A 19,706-nucleotide genomic window follows, 5' to 3' on the forward strand; every position below is an offset into this window, starting at 1 on the left:
TCCTGCGGGAGTGCAGATCTGCATCATCGTGCGGGTTTTTCGCGCACTCACGCGCGTAGGTGCGTTTTGTAAATTCACGCACGGCGGCTTCCATTTTCAAATATACACGTCACGCCCATTCAAAATCACGCGCGTCACTGCGGGATCAGTGTGCCATACCTTGCGTCTCGCCCCGCACCTACGCGCGGGGGTGCGTGTTTCTCCGCATGTATGTGCGTGATCCGCATGAACGCGCGTGGATGCATTTTCAGTGTGTTGGACTATGCGTGTTTTCCATACAAACGGAGATATTTCCATACAACGGAAAAAAACGCATCCGCGCACCACGCTGCATCATGCGGGGCAGTGTGATAGGTGATCTTCACACTGCCCCGCATCACGCTGCATCTTGCGTGTCGACGCACCTACGCGCGTTCCTGCGGGAGTGCAGATCTGCATCATCGTGCGGGTTTTTCACGCACTCACGCGCGTAGGTGCGTTTTGTAAATTCACGCACAGCGGCTTCCATTTTCAAATATACACGTCACGCCCATTCAAAATCACGCGCGTCAATGCGGGATTCAGTGTGCCATACCTTGCGTCTCGCCCCGCACCTACGCGCGGAGGTGCGTGTTTCTCCGCATGTATGTGCGTGATCCGCATGAACGCGCGTGGATGCATTTTCAGTGTGTTGGACTATGCGTGTTTTCCATACAAACGGAGATATTTCCATACAACGGAAAAAAACGCATCCACGCACTACGCTGCATCATGCGGGGCAGTGTGATAATCGCCTTAATCGCCATAATGGGAAATTACGACTGTTTGACAAATGGAGAGAGTTTTAAAACCACTCGCCAGATGTCGTTAAATACAAACATACTAATTGAGAACCTCTAAATAAAAATATTTCCACACCATTGGCTTCATTACGGCGATACTTATATAAATTTCATCTTAAGAAAATTGCAATTCATTAGAAGATTGAAATAAAACAACAATATTTATTTAGTATTAACTATTCATATATTTCAATAGGTATCTTTTATAATTATAATCTATTTCCTCTAACGCTCCGCGCTCAATATTTGGTTTAAGTCTAAGTGAAGACGAATCAACAGTTGGTTTCAATCAACTTATAATAATCAACAGTCAAACAAAAATCTAAATTATTACATTTAATAGAGATATTTAAATGTAAGCTTAGAATGTATGTTAGCGTTTTCCGTCAGTTGAAACTTTACAAATACTGGTTCACTTTAAGGTAATAATTATATAAAAAAAACTCTAAACTATTTAGTGGGGAATGTTAACTTTGGTATAAAATATTAATTATAAACAACAAAACATTATTCAACCTCAATGCACTCGAGAAACGAAACTTAAATCGAAGCATAAATTAAAAGAAATACTGTTTAATAAAATAGCCTAAGACCAGTTCAGAATATATTTACAGTGACTGGTGAACTTAAATTTGTAAACTAAATAGCCTTACTTATAACGATGATCACACAGTGGAGTTCCAGAAATATATTTGTCTCTTTCTTATGTACTTAGACAAAACTAAGTGGACAAAGATGACAGTAAAGCAAACATGTATTTTCTTATAAGAGGAGTGAATCATTAAAGTAAGGCTATAAATAAAGCGAAACGGAACTTAAGATAAATTAAATTGCACTGTGCAGTAGAAACGCTACATACAAAATCAAACTGTACTGGGATATTACTATAGAAATTCAAATATCTAACGAATTATAAGAGTTGTTTTTGTTATATTTTTTTCTCTAATGCACCATAATTATGTATAGGCTTTCTACAAGATAATTCAAGGCTTAATTTAGTAGGTACCGTTATTTTTATTTTGTCTAATTTCTATTACATAAAATTCCGTTTAATGTTGCTACGAACATTGAAGAAATAATATAATCAGTCTATGAATGCTCCTCGAATATAAATCAAAGTAGTTTAATATTCTCTTTTTACATTATGTACCATAATCACCCTTTGACTATGCATTCATTTATTAATCAAATGTGATGTATATTTTAATCACACAACTTATGATTAAGCATTAATTTTAATTGTAACTTCTTAATCAAAGGGTTTAATAAAAGAAGCACTCTAGACTGTGACCAAAAGTTTCTATGAAATATATTTCTACGATTATTTACTAATAGAAAAGTAAATAATGATTTTGCGCGAGAAACGATTCGCTAAAGAACACAAGCGGTATGCTCTAACCCGAAATCAATAAATACATACATTTGTGTGAAACACAATAATATTAAATGGTTTTAGAACTATTTATGTCTCGAATAAGCTAGGTTATCACAACATTTACAAAAAGCGAGTAGCCTAACATTAGACATTAACAATTCAGTTTTGGTATAACAACATATAAAAAGATTCGAATCATATTCTCTCTAATTAACTATAGAATCGTTATATTATGTCGAAGTTTAGCATTTCTCATTAATAGTCAGTCAAGCCACGACCTAAGAAGTAATTTTTATTATTACTAATATATGAAACTGGGACATCTTTATAATATGATAATAAATATAAGGACATGTTTTGCTACTATACATACGTACATAAACAATATCTGTATTGCAAAGAACTGTTCAACTTCAAAACATAGTAACAAGCATTATTCAATACGAAGAATTGTCTACAGTAAAAATTTAACAATTAAACAAAGCAGTTACCAGAATGAAATTGAACAGTCGTTTAGATATAAGAACACAATATTGCACATAAACGGTTTGCTACTATGTTTATATTAAAAGAGCAACATACCTAATAAACAGTAGCGACATCTATCGACTGCCACCAAAACATGCGTTTAGCAAAACCTCCTAAATCCCAGATTACCTTACTTGGTCATTTCTAATCAGATCTCTTCCACTGCAGTCATCCAAAAAATGTGTACAAGAGTACAAGACCTTATAACAAAGTCTATAAAGTTCAAGATACGTTAAAGCGGTGGAGTCATGTGTGAATATCGTACACGTGTACTTTAAATAAGACCTTAATATAACCCCATAGGGTTGATATTTAAGCGGTGGAATCGTGTGTCGAAGGGTTGGGGATGACGGTGCCGGTGACCTGTTGTTCCCGAAGCCTTCGCATTTCCCTGGACATGGAGTTCAGCTCTGCTTGAAGTGACATCTCCTTTTCACGTAAACTTTTGATCTCATTTTGCCATGTCTGAAAACAAAATAATAAAATCAGAATAAAGTACATTAGTCAGCTCGTATTTGAAGAGTAACATTTAGCAAAGACGACATAAAATAATTTCTTTATTTCTTAATAGCAGTAACATGGGACTTTAAAGCGAAACCGTACATTAAAAACGGCCTACTACTATTGCCGTGGTTCAAAACCTGGTTACCAAAAAAATTCATCCTAATAGAAGACTGGGAAGTAGGTCAAATTAAGATTCCAAGATTTTCTTTAACCAAGGGATACGACGGGTTGCCCGGGTAACTGGGTTGAGGAGGTCAGATAGGCAGTCGCTTCTTGTAAAGCACTGGTACTCAGCTGAATCCGGTTAGACTGGAAGCCGACCCCAACATAATTGGGAAAAAGGCTCGGAGGATGGATGAAGAACCGGGAAGTGGCTCAAATTAAGATTCCAAATTTTCTAAATAAGAAGCTAAAATAAGCGTGTTACACTTACAATATTCTGTTTGAGTAGATCAAGCTTATCGTTCTTCAGACGGCAAACTTCTTGGCGTAACATCTCGGCGTCCCGTGGCGTGATCTCCCCGCGGCCGCCGCCCGCCGCGCACCCGCCGCACGCGGCCCCGGCTTCTGCCGAAGACATGGATTCCAGCCCCGTGTCACTGTCCACGTACACACCACCTGGACACACGAAGGCTTTTGTTAGTATTGTACTACACTGCTCGTCCTTAGTCGTGTAACAGTTGTTTGTAATATTACAGTGGAGCCCGTCTACACGGTGCATGTAGCTGGAGCAAGTTAACATGCGCAAGTGACAAGAGCACGCGGGTGGGTATTTTGCTTTGGTACATGCGCGAGTCGCTAGATCCGCACGTTTTTTAAAATGCATGTAACCTGCGTTGTGCCTCAACATGCACAAGCTACTTGCACTGTGTAGATGCACCCTTATCAAAAGAATATTTTTGTCAATTATCACCTTTGATTTAAGGAACAAAAACGTGGATCATGTTTTTATTTTTAATTCCAAGATCATGATAATATATCTGTCGAGTGATTCTGGTTTTGCATCATTTTATGATTCAGTGAGGGCACTGTGATGCAATGAATTAGGGTCGTTTAATATAATTTATTGCCGCTGAAGTTCATAATGAATGTGTAAAGACCCTTATTCGTTGCAAACATTTGTCAGCATTTTTTTTTATGAAAATGTGTGCTTTATTCAACCACAATTTAATAATCCATTTATATCAACTTTAAAAGGTATACTTTAAGATCGAATAAGTTTTATCTTAACTTTTTTATTCATACAGAACTAAATAATGTGCAATAAGAACTGGAACGAAATAAGCATTGTAGTGATTTACAGCATTCAAAAAAACATTGTAAAGTAAAAGAAGGTACGACTACAAAAACAAACGAAGAAAAAGTTAACCAAATAACATTCATTTTATAACGAAACAGACATCCATATTAAGACAATACTTTTATGTACTGATTTGAGGACAAAAACCTATCTAAAGATCGTCATGCCTCTAGATAAGTGAAATAAAAACATTCAGATACGGTGTTCTAGTCTACAGGACTAACCTGTTGCACTTTTACCACAACTCAGCCAGTCCTTGTCGTCTAATGGGAAGAAATCACACTATTACTTCACCGAGACTATGGAATGTCCATAATATGACTTACGTGATGACGTCACTATCATGCTATGTCTTACTGAAGGGAAATATGATCGTTGCTGGCGGTAGCTTAATGAGTTACTAGTGGTTTATCATAGTAATACTACATGAAAATACTGATGAATGGTTTCAAACGAAATAATATGTAGTAGTACAGCGATATTGTCATATAGGTCTGCCGTGATACTAAATTCGAACTGCTTAATTTTTCTGGACTTGTGCCTTCAAATTCAAAATTCCTACCCTTTGATATTTACACTGTTGTACGGTAGATTGCACATCAGTGGTAACTGTCATGCACCTTAACTCAATAGTAATAAGTACGATTTTCCTATGAAACTGTTACCACTGACCTGAAGTTGACTGTACTCACCTAACCTAACTTTTTTACCATAATAATTTCTATATATTCCCTTATAATTAGAACTATATTTTCTTACAATAATACTAACCAAGAGGATCCAAATCCACGGAGTTTAAGCTAGAATCGTCGCTATGATCAGTGAGCGGAGGACGCGGCGGCGCGGCGCGTGACGTCACGTCGGGGCTCGACTCGCCCGATGCGTGCGATGCGCCCGACCCGCCCGCCGACCGCACCGACACGGCCGACGCGGACGACGACGCCACTGACGACTTGGAGCGAGCGCTCTGGAAGGTAAAAGAAGTTTTAGGTTAAGAGGGACTATTGACTTGAGAAAAGGACTATTAGCTTAATAATAACAGTTCTAAAAAACTAAAAACACGCTATTATGGTATTGTCATCAGAACTCAGAGCGTGTGCAAAATTTCATCCTAATCGAAGAGCAGGAAGTGGGTAAAATTAAGATTCCAAGATTTTCTTACATACATATGTAGTTACAAGTGAAGCTTATAAGCATGTTAAAAGGAAGGAGACGAATTATTTACTTCATAATAAACTCCATTTCCAAACTGCATTGAGCAAAAGTTGAAAGACAAATCCAGTGCTCAGCAGTGGGACGATAAAAAGGCAGGTGATGATGATGATGAAACTCGATGAGTCATTAATATTTCGCGTTGGGCCTTACTCATCATAGTTGTCACAGATATAATCCATGAGCTCAAAAACAGTTGCTATTTCTATAGCAACGCTCTATCACAGTCTCTAGTAATATACTTCTCTTCAGTAGAAACAAATAATATTTTCTAAAAATCCTACTTTTGTACAACGCTAGAATAAATAGAAGTATAGCCCATAGAGATATCAAAATATTTAGTAATATTATTCAATTAGCTAACATTGTCATTAGACAATTAATTATTCAAGATGATCTACGAGGCGTTTTAATCCCCTATTCCAATTATTAGATTAATCCCAAAATAGCATCAATAGGTGTCTATCTACCCATGCAAATATACAACACCATCGCAATGGGTGGTGACTATATTTCCTAGTTCCTCTTTATTTGATTACTTTATTGTTGTATGCATAGTTCTAAACCATATGCGGCAAAGAGGTGGAAGTCCATTTAAGTGAGCACGCTGATGAACAGAATATTAATCAGTACGCGAATCGCATTGTCTCCGGTCTCGCATTGATTATAATTCATAATTAATGTTTTGATAGAAGATACTTTCTTTGTGTTGGTGTCATTTTTAGAACTATTTGAATGATAAAAGGAAAGATTGATATTGATTTTAAGAATGGTACTTACATTAGGAGTATGTGTTTCATTCGGAACAAACTTATTTTTATTCATAGGATTCTTGTTGCTGTCGCCTGAGAGATTCGTGTCAACGCTCGGTGATCTGAAAATTTAAAATAACTTTTCATTATATTTGAATGCAATATCATTGAAAGGGTTTATGGAATAATCGACTCAGAATAAAAAAAAAACTTTAAATCGATTTTCGAATACACACCTGACTTTAGAAATAAGGGCCTTCTTAACAGTATCAATAAACCGCGCGCCGGGTCCGTCTTGCTTCGGCGTGCCGTCCGGCTGCGGCGAAACCGCACCGGGTTCCAACCTTACACCAGCTCCTAAGAACTCCGTCGTCTTAGTCTTTAAGTCATTGACCAAGTTCTGAAGCAACGACGCTCTGGTCCTCAACTCGAGTTGAGCGAATTTTTCCGCCTTGTAACACGCGTTTTCAGCGTTTATCAGCTTCGTAAGCAGGAATTCCTTGAACTCTCGCCCTTTGCGGAATATCGACGGCTGCGGGAGAGTAGGCCCGAAGAATGGTACGTCATCACGAGCGGTGACGGCCACTTTGTACCTGGAAACGTCAATTTTGCACTCATGAATACAGAAACTGGCTGACCTTGAGTGGTCATCGTCATCTTATTAGATGTAAGTAATTGATACGAGATGTATGGTTTAATAATTTCAATTCTGTGGTTAAGACCAGATTAACCACAACATTTTGATGTTTGGTTCAATTTAGGTCCCTAATTTTAGCAAAGAGCTCTTTATGAGCCAAACAAATCTGTTTTCGATTTCTTGAATAAACTTCCACAAAAGAGTTCACATGACCTTTATCAGCATCGACATCTGTGTATGACAGAGAGCGTTGACTCCAAAGTCAAAGTCAAAGTCAAAGTCAAATCATTTATTTCATTTAGGCCTTTACAAGCACTTATGAACGTCAAAATTATAACTAAGTTTGATTCTAGTTGCCCATTCCAAAAGTAGCTTCCTATGGAGAAGAACGGGCAAGAAACTCCATGGTTACTCTTTTTTAAAAATAATATAGTATTACAGTTTGTATGTATTGATACATACAGTAAAAGCATGCGAAGATCATGTAGAATCGCAAAGACAAATGAGGATAAAGTGACAATTAAAATGCTACATGGTGTTCACATTTACAAATTGGTTTATATTTTGGTACAAAGTTACAAACAAATAATCAAAAGATGAATACAATTTTATTTGCTGGTGTAGTTTTAATTTGTTAATTAATTAGATATTGTCAGTATGTCCTATGGAGCAGGACCAGCATGTTTCCAAGCATTTTTATCTTGAATGTAATCTTCTAATTTATAATATGCTTGCTTACAAAGTGTGGCTTTTATATGAGTTTTAAACCGCAAGTCATTCAATTCCAGAATGTTGTCTGGTATTTTATTATAACATTTGACACAATATCCCATGAAAGATGTATGTACTTTAGATAATCTAAACTGCGGGATAGCTAACTTATTTTTATTTCTAGTGTTATAATTATGTCTATCACATATTTTATCAAACAAATGTAAGTTTTTCCTAACATACATGATATTTTCATAAATAAATTGGCAAGGTACGGTCATGATATTAATTTTTTTAAACAGTTCCCTAAGAGATTCACGACCACGTAAGTTGTACATAGCTCTGACCGCTCGCTTTTGTAAGATAAATATGCATTCAATGTCAGCAGCTCGTCCCCACAGCAGAATGCCGTACGACATGATGCTGTGGAAGTAACTAAAATATACCAGTCTAGCTGTTTCTACGTCCGCTAGCTGCCTCATCTTTCTAATAGCATAGGCGGGGCCGAGCTAAGACGACCCGCAAGAGATGTTATGTGGGGTCCCCATTGTAGTTTTTTGTCAAGAGTGATTCCCAGGAAAACTGTCTGATTTATAAATTCTAGTTTTTGACTATTGAGTATTATGTCACATTCACTACTTTTTACATTTGGCAATGAAAATCGAATGCATTTTGTTTTTTTTTCATTAAGAGCCAAGTTATTTGCGTTGAACCAATTTTGAACCTGGATAATGGAATTGTTTACGTCGTCTAGGTTACGTCTACGTCGATCAATATTAAAAATAAGAGAGGTATCATCGGCAAACAACACCATCCTAGGTTGATTATCAAATAGATAGGGCAAATCATTAATATAAACTAAAAAGAGGAACGGACCTAATATGGAACCTTGTGGTACGCCCATTGCCATCATTGAGCCCAGTGAATTTACGCCGTTTACTTGAACTTTAAGTTGCCGATCGTTTAGATACGATTTTAATAACTGGAGGGATGTATCTTTGATTCCGTAATGCTCTAGCTTCTGCAAAAGCGTTTCGTGATTTACGCAGTCAAACGCTTTTGAGAGATCGCAGAAAATTCCAATCGAGTCTTCAGCAAGTCTTCAACAAGGCTTTATATGAGCCTTAATGAAGCAATTGCTATTTCTAAATACTCAGTACATTTAACCTTTAGCAAATCTGAGAAACATTAAGACGTTCACTGGTCCGTCCACTAGTGTTTATTCCCATAAAAAGCTCTCTAATTACACAGTCCGGATTCGTTTGCATATAAATTACTGAGAAAATTTCCATTCTACTTTCCGAGCCATTTTCTCGACTTGCTATGCAAATAATGCTACTGTGCGTTGTTGAGAAACAACAAACTTTATGTTAAACAAGTCACTTGACGAGTGGGGAAAAAAGTAACAGAATCTGAAGTTTGTCGGATTAAAAATAGAAGTCATTCAGCGGCATGAATATAAATAAACTTCTATAGACAGACCACTGAATTTATATAAGATGTTTGGATTTTATTTCTCAGAGAAGCTGGCTAGTAATCATTCGTGAATAGTTGGAAGCAAGATTGATACGCGATGTGGTCGATAAAATGCATAGACGTCGTAAAAGAAAAATGTTCATAGCCTTAATAGTTGGACATCACCATAAAGAATTTTAAATGATGGCTTCCTTCCAATCACAATTTGAAAAGAAAAATTAGGAACTTTTCTGAATGGAATATGGATTTTATAGTTACCTGGTCTCCCCACCGGCAGATTCCAAATGTGTGACCACGATGAACGCGTGGAGGAAGTGAGATGCTATCATGTCAGGCGTGAAAGGTGTTGCCTTCTCCTGTAAAAGTAACAATGGTGAAATTAGCAAGAAACGATTTAATTTGTGGAACCTCAAAACCGAATGTTGGAACTAACTTTTCGATTATTAGAGTCTCATATAGGTAATGAGAGTATTTTGCAAGGTAACGAATTGATACATACAAAATAGCGAATACATCGGAAACTATTTACCAACCAGACAAGCTGTGTATTCAAGAGATGATTGATATGAAATAGATCTCAAAGCATTGCACAATCAAATATTTAGTACGAACCATTTGCTATCCTGTTTAGGTTCTTGTAACTATGTACTTACGCAAACTGTGCCATAAAGTCGTTAAATTATTGCAGCACTTCGCATAATACAGTCATAAACAATTTACTATGAAAAGCATTTCGGCATTGCTGTTGTGTGGTTGAATACTGACTGCACAATAGTATCATATTATTAATTCATATCGATATAAGTAATGGCACCAGAAAGTTTGCTATTTATTTTGAAAAGCGGACTTTCTGTAGGACAGAGAAACTTTTCTTTTGGCAAGTCTACCAAAATAAACCTAATGCAAAGTGTGCTATTACGATTACAAATCAAGCTTTTGACTCTTCCAAGATATGGGGGTGATCTCCTGTCTCAAAACCAAAAATCTGACATTGGATCTGGATCCGTAAAAAGAAGAATTGCAATAAATTCTTACTTGAAAAACGATCGCCACGATATCATTGCCGACGTGCCTCTTCCTCTGCAACTGCTGCGCGTCACCAGCAGTATGCGGCAGTAAAGGAGCCACGTGGAACATGATCTCCCGATTGTGGTACGTTTCGTAAACGGCTTCTGTTCCCGTGTGCCCGTTTATTATGTCCAAACCTCCTCGGTAACCTGGTGGAGATGATTTTATGTTATAGCTTCCAATTTTAGGACGTAAGGACTTATAGTTGCAATGGTCCTAAAGTTGAGATCGACTATTTTTGAATCGAATGATTGCAAACTTGTAAAATTGCTTTGATCTTCATACGAAGATCTTAAAATAACAAACAACACGACATAAGACACAATGCGCAATGCAGGTGCTTTATTTAAAAATATGCATCCTCACAATTCATATTATTTCGATCCAACTGCTACGTTTGGGTTCTTGGCGTGAAATTAAGCCCGAAGAGTTCTGAACGCCGAAAGCCTAGTGTAAGCCTGCAGGCACGCTGCCAACGGATATAGTAAGTGGGTTTACGGCAAAGAAAACTAACCCTTATGATCCTTCAATTTGATTTTCTGCCCAAGCATGTCTAGGAACTCCTCGAAGGCTGGTGAGATTTCGTTGTTGCCGAATAATTGTTCCTCTGTCGTCTGCCCGTATGTCTGGTATAGGACTCCGAACTTAAAGCAGTTGACTAAGACATGTTCGTCGTACGCCGCTATCAGGGATGACGCGTTGAGACACATGACGGCCGTGAAGTTGTCGATGTTCACTTGTTCGTTTAGCATTTTCGCCATTTTGAGAGGTGGTGGCATTAGTCCTGATCCTGGAACAAGATAAGAAGTTAGATTGTTTATCTAGGATTAAATTCGGATGAAACAAAATTGCCTTAACAAAAAAATTGTTATGCTATTAAACTTTTTCTGATTATTAGCGCTGAAATTGCTCTTATGCAAACCTGTCGGTGCATCATGTTGGCATAAATGATGAGCTTTTGATAGATATGAATCGTAATGAATTCTTATATAACTAGCAATCGAATTGTACTGGAAATAACGAAACTTAAATGGCATATTCTAAATTAGTGATGTAGAAAAAAATAATAATGACGGAATTGACTTACTCGTGGTGGGTATAAGTCCATGCATAGTTTCCGTACGAAGCCTCAACAATATTCTCGTGTGGTCCTGACTAGCCATGTGCTCATTTTTGAGGGACATCACTACTGGGCCAAGATTTTCATCAGATCCAACCAAATTGATGTGTTCCTGTGAACAAACGAAAAAATATTATTGTGTGATGGATAACAAAGCATAGTTTTTTTTTTGGAGTATTTTTACCAAATGCTGTGTTATAGAATAAATTCGTCGAAATATTTTACACAACCATACCAAGAACAATAGAATATCATTGTTGTTTACGTAAACATCCAGCAAGCATCGTTTGGATGCGAAATTAATTTAAACCATGAACACGAGTTATTGTGTGTTCCTGGTAAATATCAAATATTGTGGGATTTAAACAAAGCTTATGTAGCTAATGGGATTATAAGGAGATCTAAAAGCTGACAGTATTTACATGGTTATCACAGATGAAATAATCTCTCGAACATTTCATTTTCTTAAGAATCTTCATTACATTTATGGCCTGTATGTCTTCATATTTGTTCCTCTGATATAGAGTAACTCTGACTTAAAGTCAGTTCAAAGATTATGGACATTTTTTGTATTTGTAAATGATTGTTTTCTACGTATTTGGACTATGACTTCATATTTCAGTTACCTCACCATACATGCGATCGTTACATCAGGTAGTCAATTACAGAAGTAATGACAAAACCAATATTGACCATCAAAACATTACTAAAATAGCCATCAGTGAAACCCGCACCCCATGGAATACTGAAAGGGGATGTTTATAACCACATAGTTATTTCAAGGGTAATGATTTGGCTCGTTAAGAGCGTGTACGTCAACCGCGCGCCATTTGGCCTAAAATGGTACTTTTCAAACCACTGTTTCTCAGTAACTACTTATCCTATAACTATGTTATTTTTTAATAACGCAAGGTAATTTCACTGTCTATATAGTTAATTGAACATAAATTTCAATTTGTGTAGTTTAAATACTTAAAACCCCTATAACGTAACAGATGTTTTATAAAATTCCCGTTCAGCGTCTATTTCGAAGCTTAAATTCATGTGAAAACAGTGACAAATCTAATCATATTTATTTTTTTACTCATAGACGAAATCCCCATGCCTATAGTTAGTTGAAAACATTTTTTGATTTAGGTCTCTATCTTTCAGAAAAAAATATTTTAACAATGTGAAAAATTGTGAATTTCAAATGCTTTTTTTACCTATCTATCTTACTTAATTTAATATAACAATTATTTACTATAGTAATATAACTCTTTCTTTAAAACATAAACTTTATATTATAATTTAATCTCTCGTTTTATTTTTTATAAATTATTTAAAACTACTATAAAACGCTGCACGCGAGTCAACTCAAACCAGACCGCCGCAAGGCTTCACAGAGAGGACGTGTCGCTCCGTCACATCGCGTGGGGTGAATAACCTCTGCCGTGGATACCGAGAATAGAGTACATTTCAAGCGCGACCAACAAATCTTGATACATTACTATTTTATTTAAAGCTCAATTTTGAAGCATATTTTTTATCGATTGAGTTGAAATTTTGTTTGAATGTTCAGTTTTAATGACAATGTATGATTCTATATCCAATATGGCGGTATACCCAAGATGGAGAAAAAATGTTTTAATGCATTCCTACGATATGGGTATCAAATGAAAGGGCTTGCTATGAATAACTCGAAAAAAAATGTGTCGCGAGTCTAAATCCAATATGGCGGACTCCTTAGGCTAGAAATCACTTATTGCAGATGTCTGTTACCAATCGAGCTATAATTATTTTTTTTTTCATTTTGGATGTACCCAAATTTTGACTTTTGATCTCGAATAACTTTTGAAGCATATAGGATAGATAACTTAAAACTTTATTTGCAATGGTAAACCCAAGCTCTTCACCAATATTTGGCTTTCCGGCAATTGTTGTTATTTGACCACAATTTTTCGGTCTGGATGGACTGGACCATTCATATAAACAATCAATTTTTCAAATCGGTCCAGGCGTCTTTGAGAAATCGAGAACAATCAAATTGAGAACAATCACAAAACAATCTAATTGAAACCTCCTCCTTTTTTTTTTGAAATCGGTTAAAATACAGAAACTCTTAACATTGTCATTAATCATCAGTCGACTATTTAGACTGTTGAAAATTGTGTGTAATATACAGAAAGTCCTCAAAACCAAGGTTTTCATAGGTGCCTGATTTTTTTGCAAAAGAGTGTAAGTATTAACGACTTATTTTCATGCTTTTATATTTTAGACATCCATAGACTTACACTATTTTCCCGCTATTAACTATTTACTAAATAATATATTTTTTGTTCTACCAATTTCATTCGAAAGGATCAAAATGGTTTGTGTGACTATACGTGAAGTATGATAGGCACGCACACAGCCGCGACGCTAGTCTGCGCGGTTTTTTGCGTTGAATTACCTAAAGTTGACATCGCGCGCCGAGCGTACACGCTCTTAATGGTTATTTTATGTTCCTATTTGTCAGTAGCTGATCAGAGTTCAATATGTATTTTATTACTTTTATTATGTTGATCGTAAATTTTATTTTACTTAGGTTAATGGACGACTAGATTCAATAGTTAAGATTTACGTAACAAGGTGAAATAAGTATCAACGATAGTTCTTATTTTTTTTTAATACGAAATCATCAAATGCCCCCTTCTATTGGTTAGCAGAGTGAGGGAGTGTCAGACTCTTACTGACAACCCGTCATGTTCCTTCTTAGGCTTTTTATGTACCAAGGCCGCCGTAACTCTTTTGAACATTCCCACAGTCGCGTACGACCCTCAGGTTTATAATACATTAGTGACCTAATAATATAAACTAGTCCTGATTATGATGACACCAAAGATGACCAACTTGATCTAATGACATACGTACTCAGTTCAGCAATTATTGGCTGAATCAGAGCATTTAAAGATGATGTCATGCCTCAACATGTAATGAACTGATTTTCCACACCCACAAGGAAAGAAGAATGAGGTAGTTACACAAACAATGCATAAATTAATAATTTAATAACCAGTTTCCATGTAATTAAGGTAAACAAATAGGTTTAATTCAAAACACAGGATAACAGGTCAGCTTTAACTAGCACATATTTATCTGAATTTAAATATATTCAAATATAGGAAACTTTGTAATTATTACAGTTAATTAAATCATGTTTTTAATTGCGTTGCTCTTAATTAAGATAGCACTGTTATTATCAATGCCTAAGTGATGTAAACAACTTCAAATGTCCCACAAAAGCTGAGAAATAAAACAATGTAAATAGCCATTGAATTTCAAATGTTTACGCAACATAAACCACTATATTTTAACCAACTCAAGGCCTGAACAAAAGCTCTGTATTCCATGGGAGATGTTAATTAAAAACAATACACTGTCGGCTTTAACCTTGTCAGACCCTATTTTTTATTCCCAAGCATACAACCTTTTTGAAGGATAAACATCATTGTCAATAAAACAATGCCTGGTCTCAATGAAAACGTGGAAAAGATACACAGTTGACAGTTGGTAATTTATAGAGCTACGACATAAAGTAGGTAATTGAAGAAAATCAATTTTACTTTTAAATAAATGAAAAGGATTACTCGTACATTTAATTTATTGTAAAAAGATATTCGTAACTTGAAAATGATACCCAAATGCAATTCACGCTCTGAAAGTTTTTTGAATGAAACATGAATCCTAATTACCCCGTATAGCAGATGCTGCAAAAATGCAGGGTAAAAAGAAAACAATAGATCATTGACTGGGAAACACCGCTACAGGGCTTTAATCATGATATTTCGAACCAAGTTTGCGAGTTTGCATACATTTTTTGTACCTGTTAAAAATTAAAGTGATAATTTATTTGATTACACGGCTCTGCGTGATTATTATAATCATTCCTTCATCGTTGAAATACGAGGTTTTTTTTCATTTTCAGAAATATCTCAAATTTATTACTTGGCCCTTTCACGTTGCCACAAAGAGGCAAATTGAAAGCTAAAGATGGTAATTGAAGGGACGAGGGGTTAATGCCCCTTTTCGAACTCGCTGATGGATCACGTCATCTGAGATGGAATCTGACAACATTTTTTTCAATTTATTCGAAAGAGCTATTCAATATCGATATTGCAGATTAAAACATTCAGAAGCGTCTAGAATAAGTACCAGTATAGCCATCAACGATTATGCATAATTATTGTCATTGAGCAGGTACTGACCTTTTTGTTGAAAAGGTCTCAAGTTGGAGTGATTGAAGTGTGCAAGTACTCAAGTAAGATCTCCTAGAAACACTGTCATTATAGCTCCACAAATATCACATGTTCTAAGAAAACGATTTAATATTCTACTCTATTTGTGCACGAACTGAAATCACGGTACTTGTTGGTATTTTAGTATCCATTAGCACCGACATCGGAGATTCAAAAAGTTCAAGAATTGCTTACCAAGAATTGATCATGCTCTGTTACTCGTCTAGCATTAAATCGATTTCGTATAGGCAAACAATTTTCTCCGAAAAATTCCAAATCGATAAAACGAACCAATGTCCCGTTGAAGAACAGCTGTTCACCTCAACCGTACTAAAACAGATTTTATATTTTTCATATTCACCGATTTTTCGATTCACATAGGGTACCTAAAATGGTAATAATTTTTCTACCCCATCATTTCTTCCCTAGAATGAATTGTTCCCAAACCAATTTCGCGTTATGAAAGAAGACATTTGCTTATTGCTTCCATTTATCTTTTGTCACAGGCATCTGTCATCGTCAACGATTTGAACGAATGGATTGGCGAACAAATTATCATTTAACGAAGTGTTATCAACCATTTATTTTTCGTTTTCTGCTACTGTATTGACAGTTATTAAATAGATGGGTTTTCGATGCAAACAATTACTTTTCACAATTTGAATTAAGGATTCCAAATTATTTTTAAGTAGGTATTCGAGTAACATAAACAATTTGTTCGCATATAAACCTTTCTAAAATGATTTTTGGTTGGACTCCTGTCCAACTATATATTCGCACGTACGGCATAACATTTTATATCACCGGCGTTAACCCTCAATAGGTTTTATGGCAGGACATGATGGTCCTGGCAGGACGTATTTACACGTCAGCATAGTACTGGTATCGGCTTAGTGATCGGAGCATCGCATTCATCTAGCCTAACCCTTGCGGTGTCACAATGGGCCATCAGCTTTACCGGGTTGACGGGTAACGATTGCAATATTTTATGCAAATTGTATGAGATACGCACTTTGGTCCTTCACTAAATTACGGTTGAGCGTTCCTTTTAATGCATGTTGTAAATATTGTAATCTTTTAACATCTAATGTAACTTTAAACATCTTAAATGTCATAGTGAGGGGCGAAGATTTCATTTCGAAACAATATTTTAATGGTACCATTGCGTTAGGAGTATCAACAGCCAAAATTAGGTTAGATAGACATTTATCTATTTCAAGTACTAGTGACAATAACAGTGGATTCAAATTGTGGGAACCAAGTAAATTGCAAGTTACGTTATGTCCATTTTCTTTGTATAACTAGAACAACGCAAGCATTAACAGACCGCAATGTTAGAAAAATCCTTCACCTGAATATAAGCAAGTTATTGCAATTGCGCGCCTTCCCCTTAGGCTATAAAGCAATAAATCAAATAACCCCTTGGTAAAAAGGCACAACCACTAGTGTCAGTACATAATTAAATTTAAATTAGGCATGTTACAATAAGTCAGACGAATTTTCAAAATTCGAACGTGGCGTCTGTTAAGATTTTTACGCACGATAAGGCCCGTTACACACGGGTTGAGACTTAAATTGCTCTACAATGCCGTAATCGGCGCAATCTACATGTAGCTGAGAACTTGGCGCACTGGGCGTGAAGCCAAACCGTTCCGCGTTGGTAAGCCCAGACGCTTTTTCCCACTATCGTGCGCGAGTTATTTTTTTATGTAATGAGTGTGGTCGGACCCTTAATCGGTGGTTGGCGATGCATTTGTTTTTAATTGGTGGACACAGTTTTTTTCCCCATATGCAGCATATTTTCTCTCATACATTTATCAGAGCTAGACCAGTTTTTATAAAATGAAATCAAAAGTTTTTATATTGAACAATGAACAGTGAGTGTTTCAAGAGTGCTTGAATAAACTTATTTTAGTCTCAATAGTTAGGTTTACGCTTGATCAGTTTTTAGAAGAAAAAATATTATATTTTACTATTCTTATTAGGTATTCAGATGGATAAAAAAAAATCTATTTAAATATTTAATGTTAAAATAATTACAAGAAAACTATTTTCTTATACCAACTTTACTTTTAAGTAAAGCAAAATTCACTCATTGCTCTAACTTTCGGAAAAGGCTGACGCAAGTCTACAATTTTGAGCAATTTTAAACGAATACTATTAAAAGTTTCGAAACTACATAAAAGAATATATAACGTTCCGAGGTACGCTATCGTAATTGTTTACATTCATTGCAGAATGTCTGACGTAGACGAGGCTGAAGGCGCTCTTATACTAGCTTGGTTCAATGGGTGCAAGTAGTGGCGTCCATAACCACATTACTTGTGGTAACCAACTTTCCCGACGAACATTATGCACTTACACGATTCGCACTCTAATGTACTGCCTTGTAACATCGTTCGAACATACTTACACAGGAACCGAACATTACTTAGACATCGGTGGCTCGCCTTGCGGTTTTGTTTACGTGTAATTTTACTTGCAGAAAGTATCGGCTGAATATTTTAACATGGCAACTTTATGCCACATTTTCATGACATTAAGCGGCGGGTGGGTTGTCGTCGCATTTATGCTGGCAACAGTTTTCAATTTTACGTCTAGGTCGTAGGTGACTTTTTTAAACTAAGAAAATATATTGATGCTAACGATTCAGTTTTGATTTACGTGAGATAAAACAAATGAAAGTCAGGGTTGTTTTTTTGTGAACAATGAAAAAGCTATCGAAACCATGAGAGAAAAATAAATGAGTAGGCGTTCAAACAATACAAAGCCCATTTATTGATCAAAGAATATAAAACGAAAAGTGTCGCATGTTCGAAAGATAGCAATTATGAAGATTCGAAACGTTACAAAAAAGGTACAAAAAGTGAGCCTATGGGCGTGGGTATGGGAAAGTTCACACGTGGTTGTAACTGTACCGATGTGGTGCGCGTACTAGAATAGACTGCGGCCAGATACAAGAGCGTAGCGGGTAATGAAAATTTGTGAGCGATTCTACTCAAGAGTTCTGGAAGAATCGGGACTAGAAGATAATACGGGTTTTAGCTATCTCACGTGAAAACTTGCATTCTGGGATTAAAAATCATTTATTTTGAAGGAATTTTATAAATTACTAGCTTTTGCCCGCAACTTCGTTCGCGTGGAATAGTGACTACCAGCAGATTTTTGATTTGACCAATAGATGGCGCTATATGTCCGGAATAATTTTTTTTTTTTTGTAATAAAAACTATCCTATGTCCTTTCTCAAGTTTCAAACTATGTCTGTACCAAATTTCACGCAAATCGGTTCAGTAGTTTAGGCGTGAAGAAAAGACAGACAGACAGACAGAAAGACAGACAGACAGACAGACAGACAGACAGAGTTACTTTCGCATTTATAATATTAGTTTGGATAGCCCTATAAGCTTTGATTTACCCTACAGTGAGACTAGGTTAGGCACGTCCGTCTTCTTATAAAAGGGAGAAAAAATTGTAAAAATATTTGTAACGGGTTGTATCCTAAACACTAGGAAGCAGCGACGTCATAGCTCGCTATTCAACCATGTCCTCAGTCTTAGTTGACATTGTACAGCCGCGCAGTGAAATATAGATCATATGCTCGGCACGATGTAAAGCCTGCGATAACATTATAAAAGAATGAAATGATTACACTCATGTGAAATAAAACTAAGAAGCTTTAAACAATGGTGCAATTCACTGAATGCTTGAAGGGTATCTTGTAAATAGACAACAAAAAACCTAATCAGGATTATAACAAAAACTAATATGAAAGTTGGATGTAACTAGAGAAACCGCTCGAATATAATAGGTACTGCTGATTTTTCTTACTCATTTTTCTTTATATTTTTTGTTTAGTCTGTCCAAGTACTTATTGAGGGGGACAAAGTAATTATTAATATTTTGTTCCTGTCTGCAGTCAGACCTTTCGCGAGGTCAAGGCATAAA

At 36.2% G+C, this 19,706-nt stretch overlaps 1 protein-coding gene across 9 annotated transcripts in view; it reads right to left on the reverse strand.

The window, feature by feature from the left end:
• Positions 1-982: 982 nt before the first annotated feature.
• Rapgap1 (Rap GTPase activating protein 1) overlaps positions 983-19,706 on the reverse strand; it is a 273,776-nt gene continuing 255,052 nt past the window's right edge. For 6 of the 9 annotated variants that reach the window (XM_049847606.2, XM_049847621.2, XM_049847592.2 and 3 more), the window contains 10 exons: positions 11,472-11,616; positions 10,899-11,174; positions 10,352-10,533; positions 9,575-9,672; positions 6,729-7,085; positions 6,521-6,614; positions 5,300-5,495; positions 4,753-4,791; positions 3,662-3,861; positions 983-3,189 (listed from right to left, as the gene is read on the reverse strand). In XM_049847606.2, coding sequence (XP_049703563.1) covers positions 3,037-3,189; positions 3,662-3,861; positions 4,753-4,791; positions 5,300-5,495; positions 6,521-6,614; positions 6,729-7,085; positions 9,575-9,672; positions 10,352-10,533; positions 10,899-11,174; positions 11,472-11,616 — 1,740 coding nt within the window. In that variant the 3' untranslated portion in view covers positions 983-3,036. The remainder of the gene's footprint in view (positions 3,190-3,661; positions 3,862-4,752; positions 4,792-5,299; positions 5,496-6,520; positions 6,615-6,728; positions 7,086-9,574; positions 9,673-10,351; positions 10,534-10,898; positions 11,175-11,471; positions 11,617-19,706) is intronic. The other 3 variants (XM_049847600.2, XM_021334487.3, XM_021334489.3) reach the window with 3 other exon arrangements.

The sequence above is a fragment of the Helicoverpa armigera genome, chromosome 18 (assembly GCF_030705265.1).
Source record: "Helicoverpa armigera isolate CAAS_96S chromosome 18, ASM3070526v1, whole genome shotgun sequence".
Taxonomy (NCBI): domain Eukaryota; kingdom Metazoa; phylum Arthropoda; class Insecta; order Lepidoptera; family Noctuidae; genus Helicoverpa; species Helicoverpa armigera.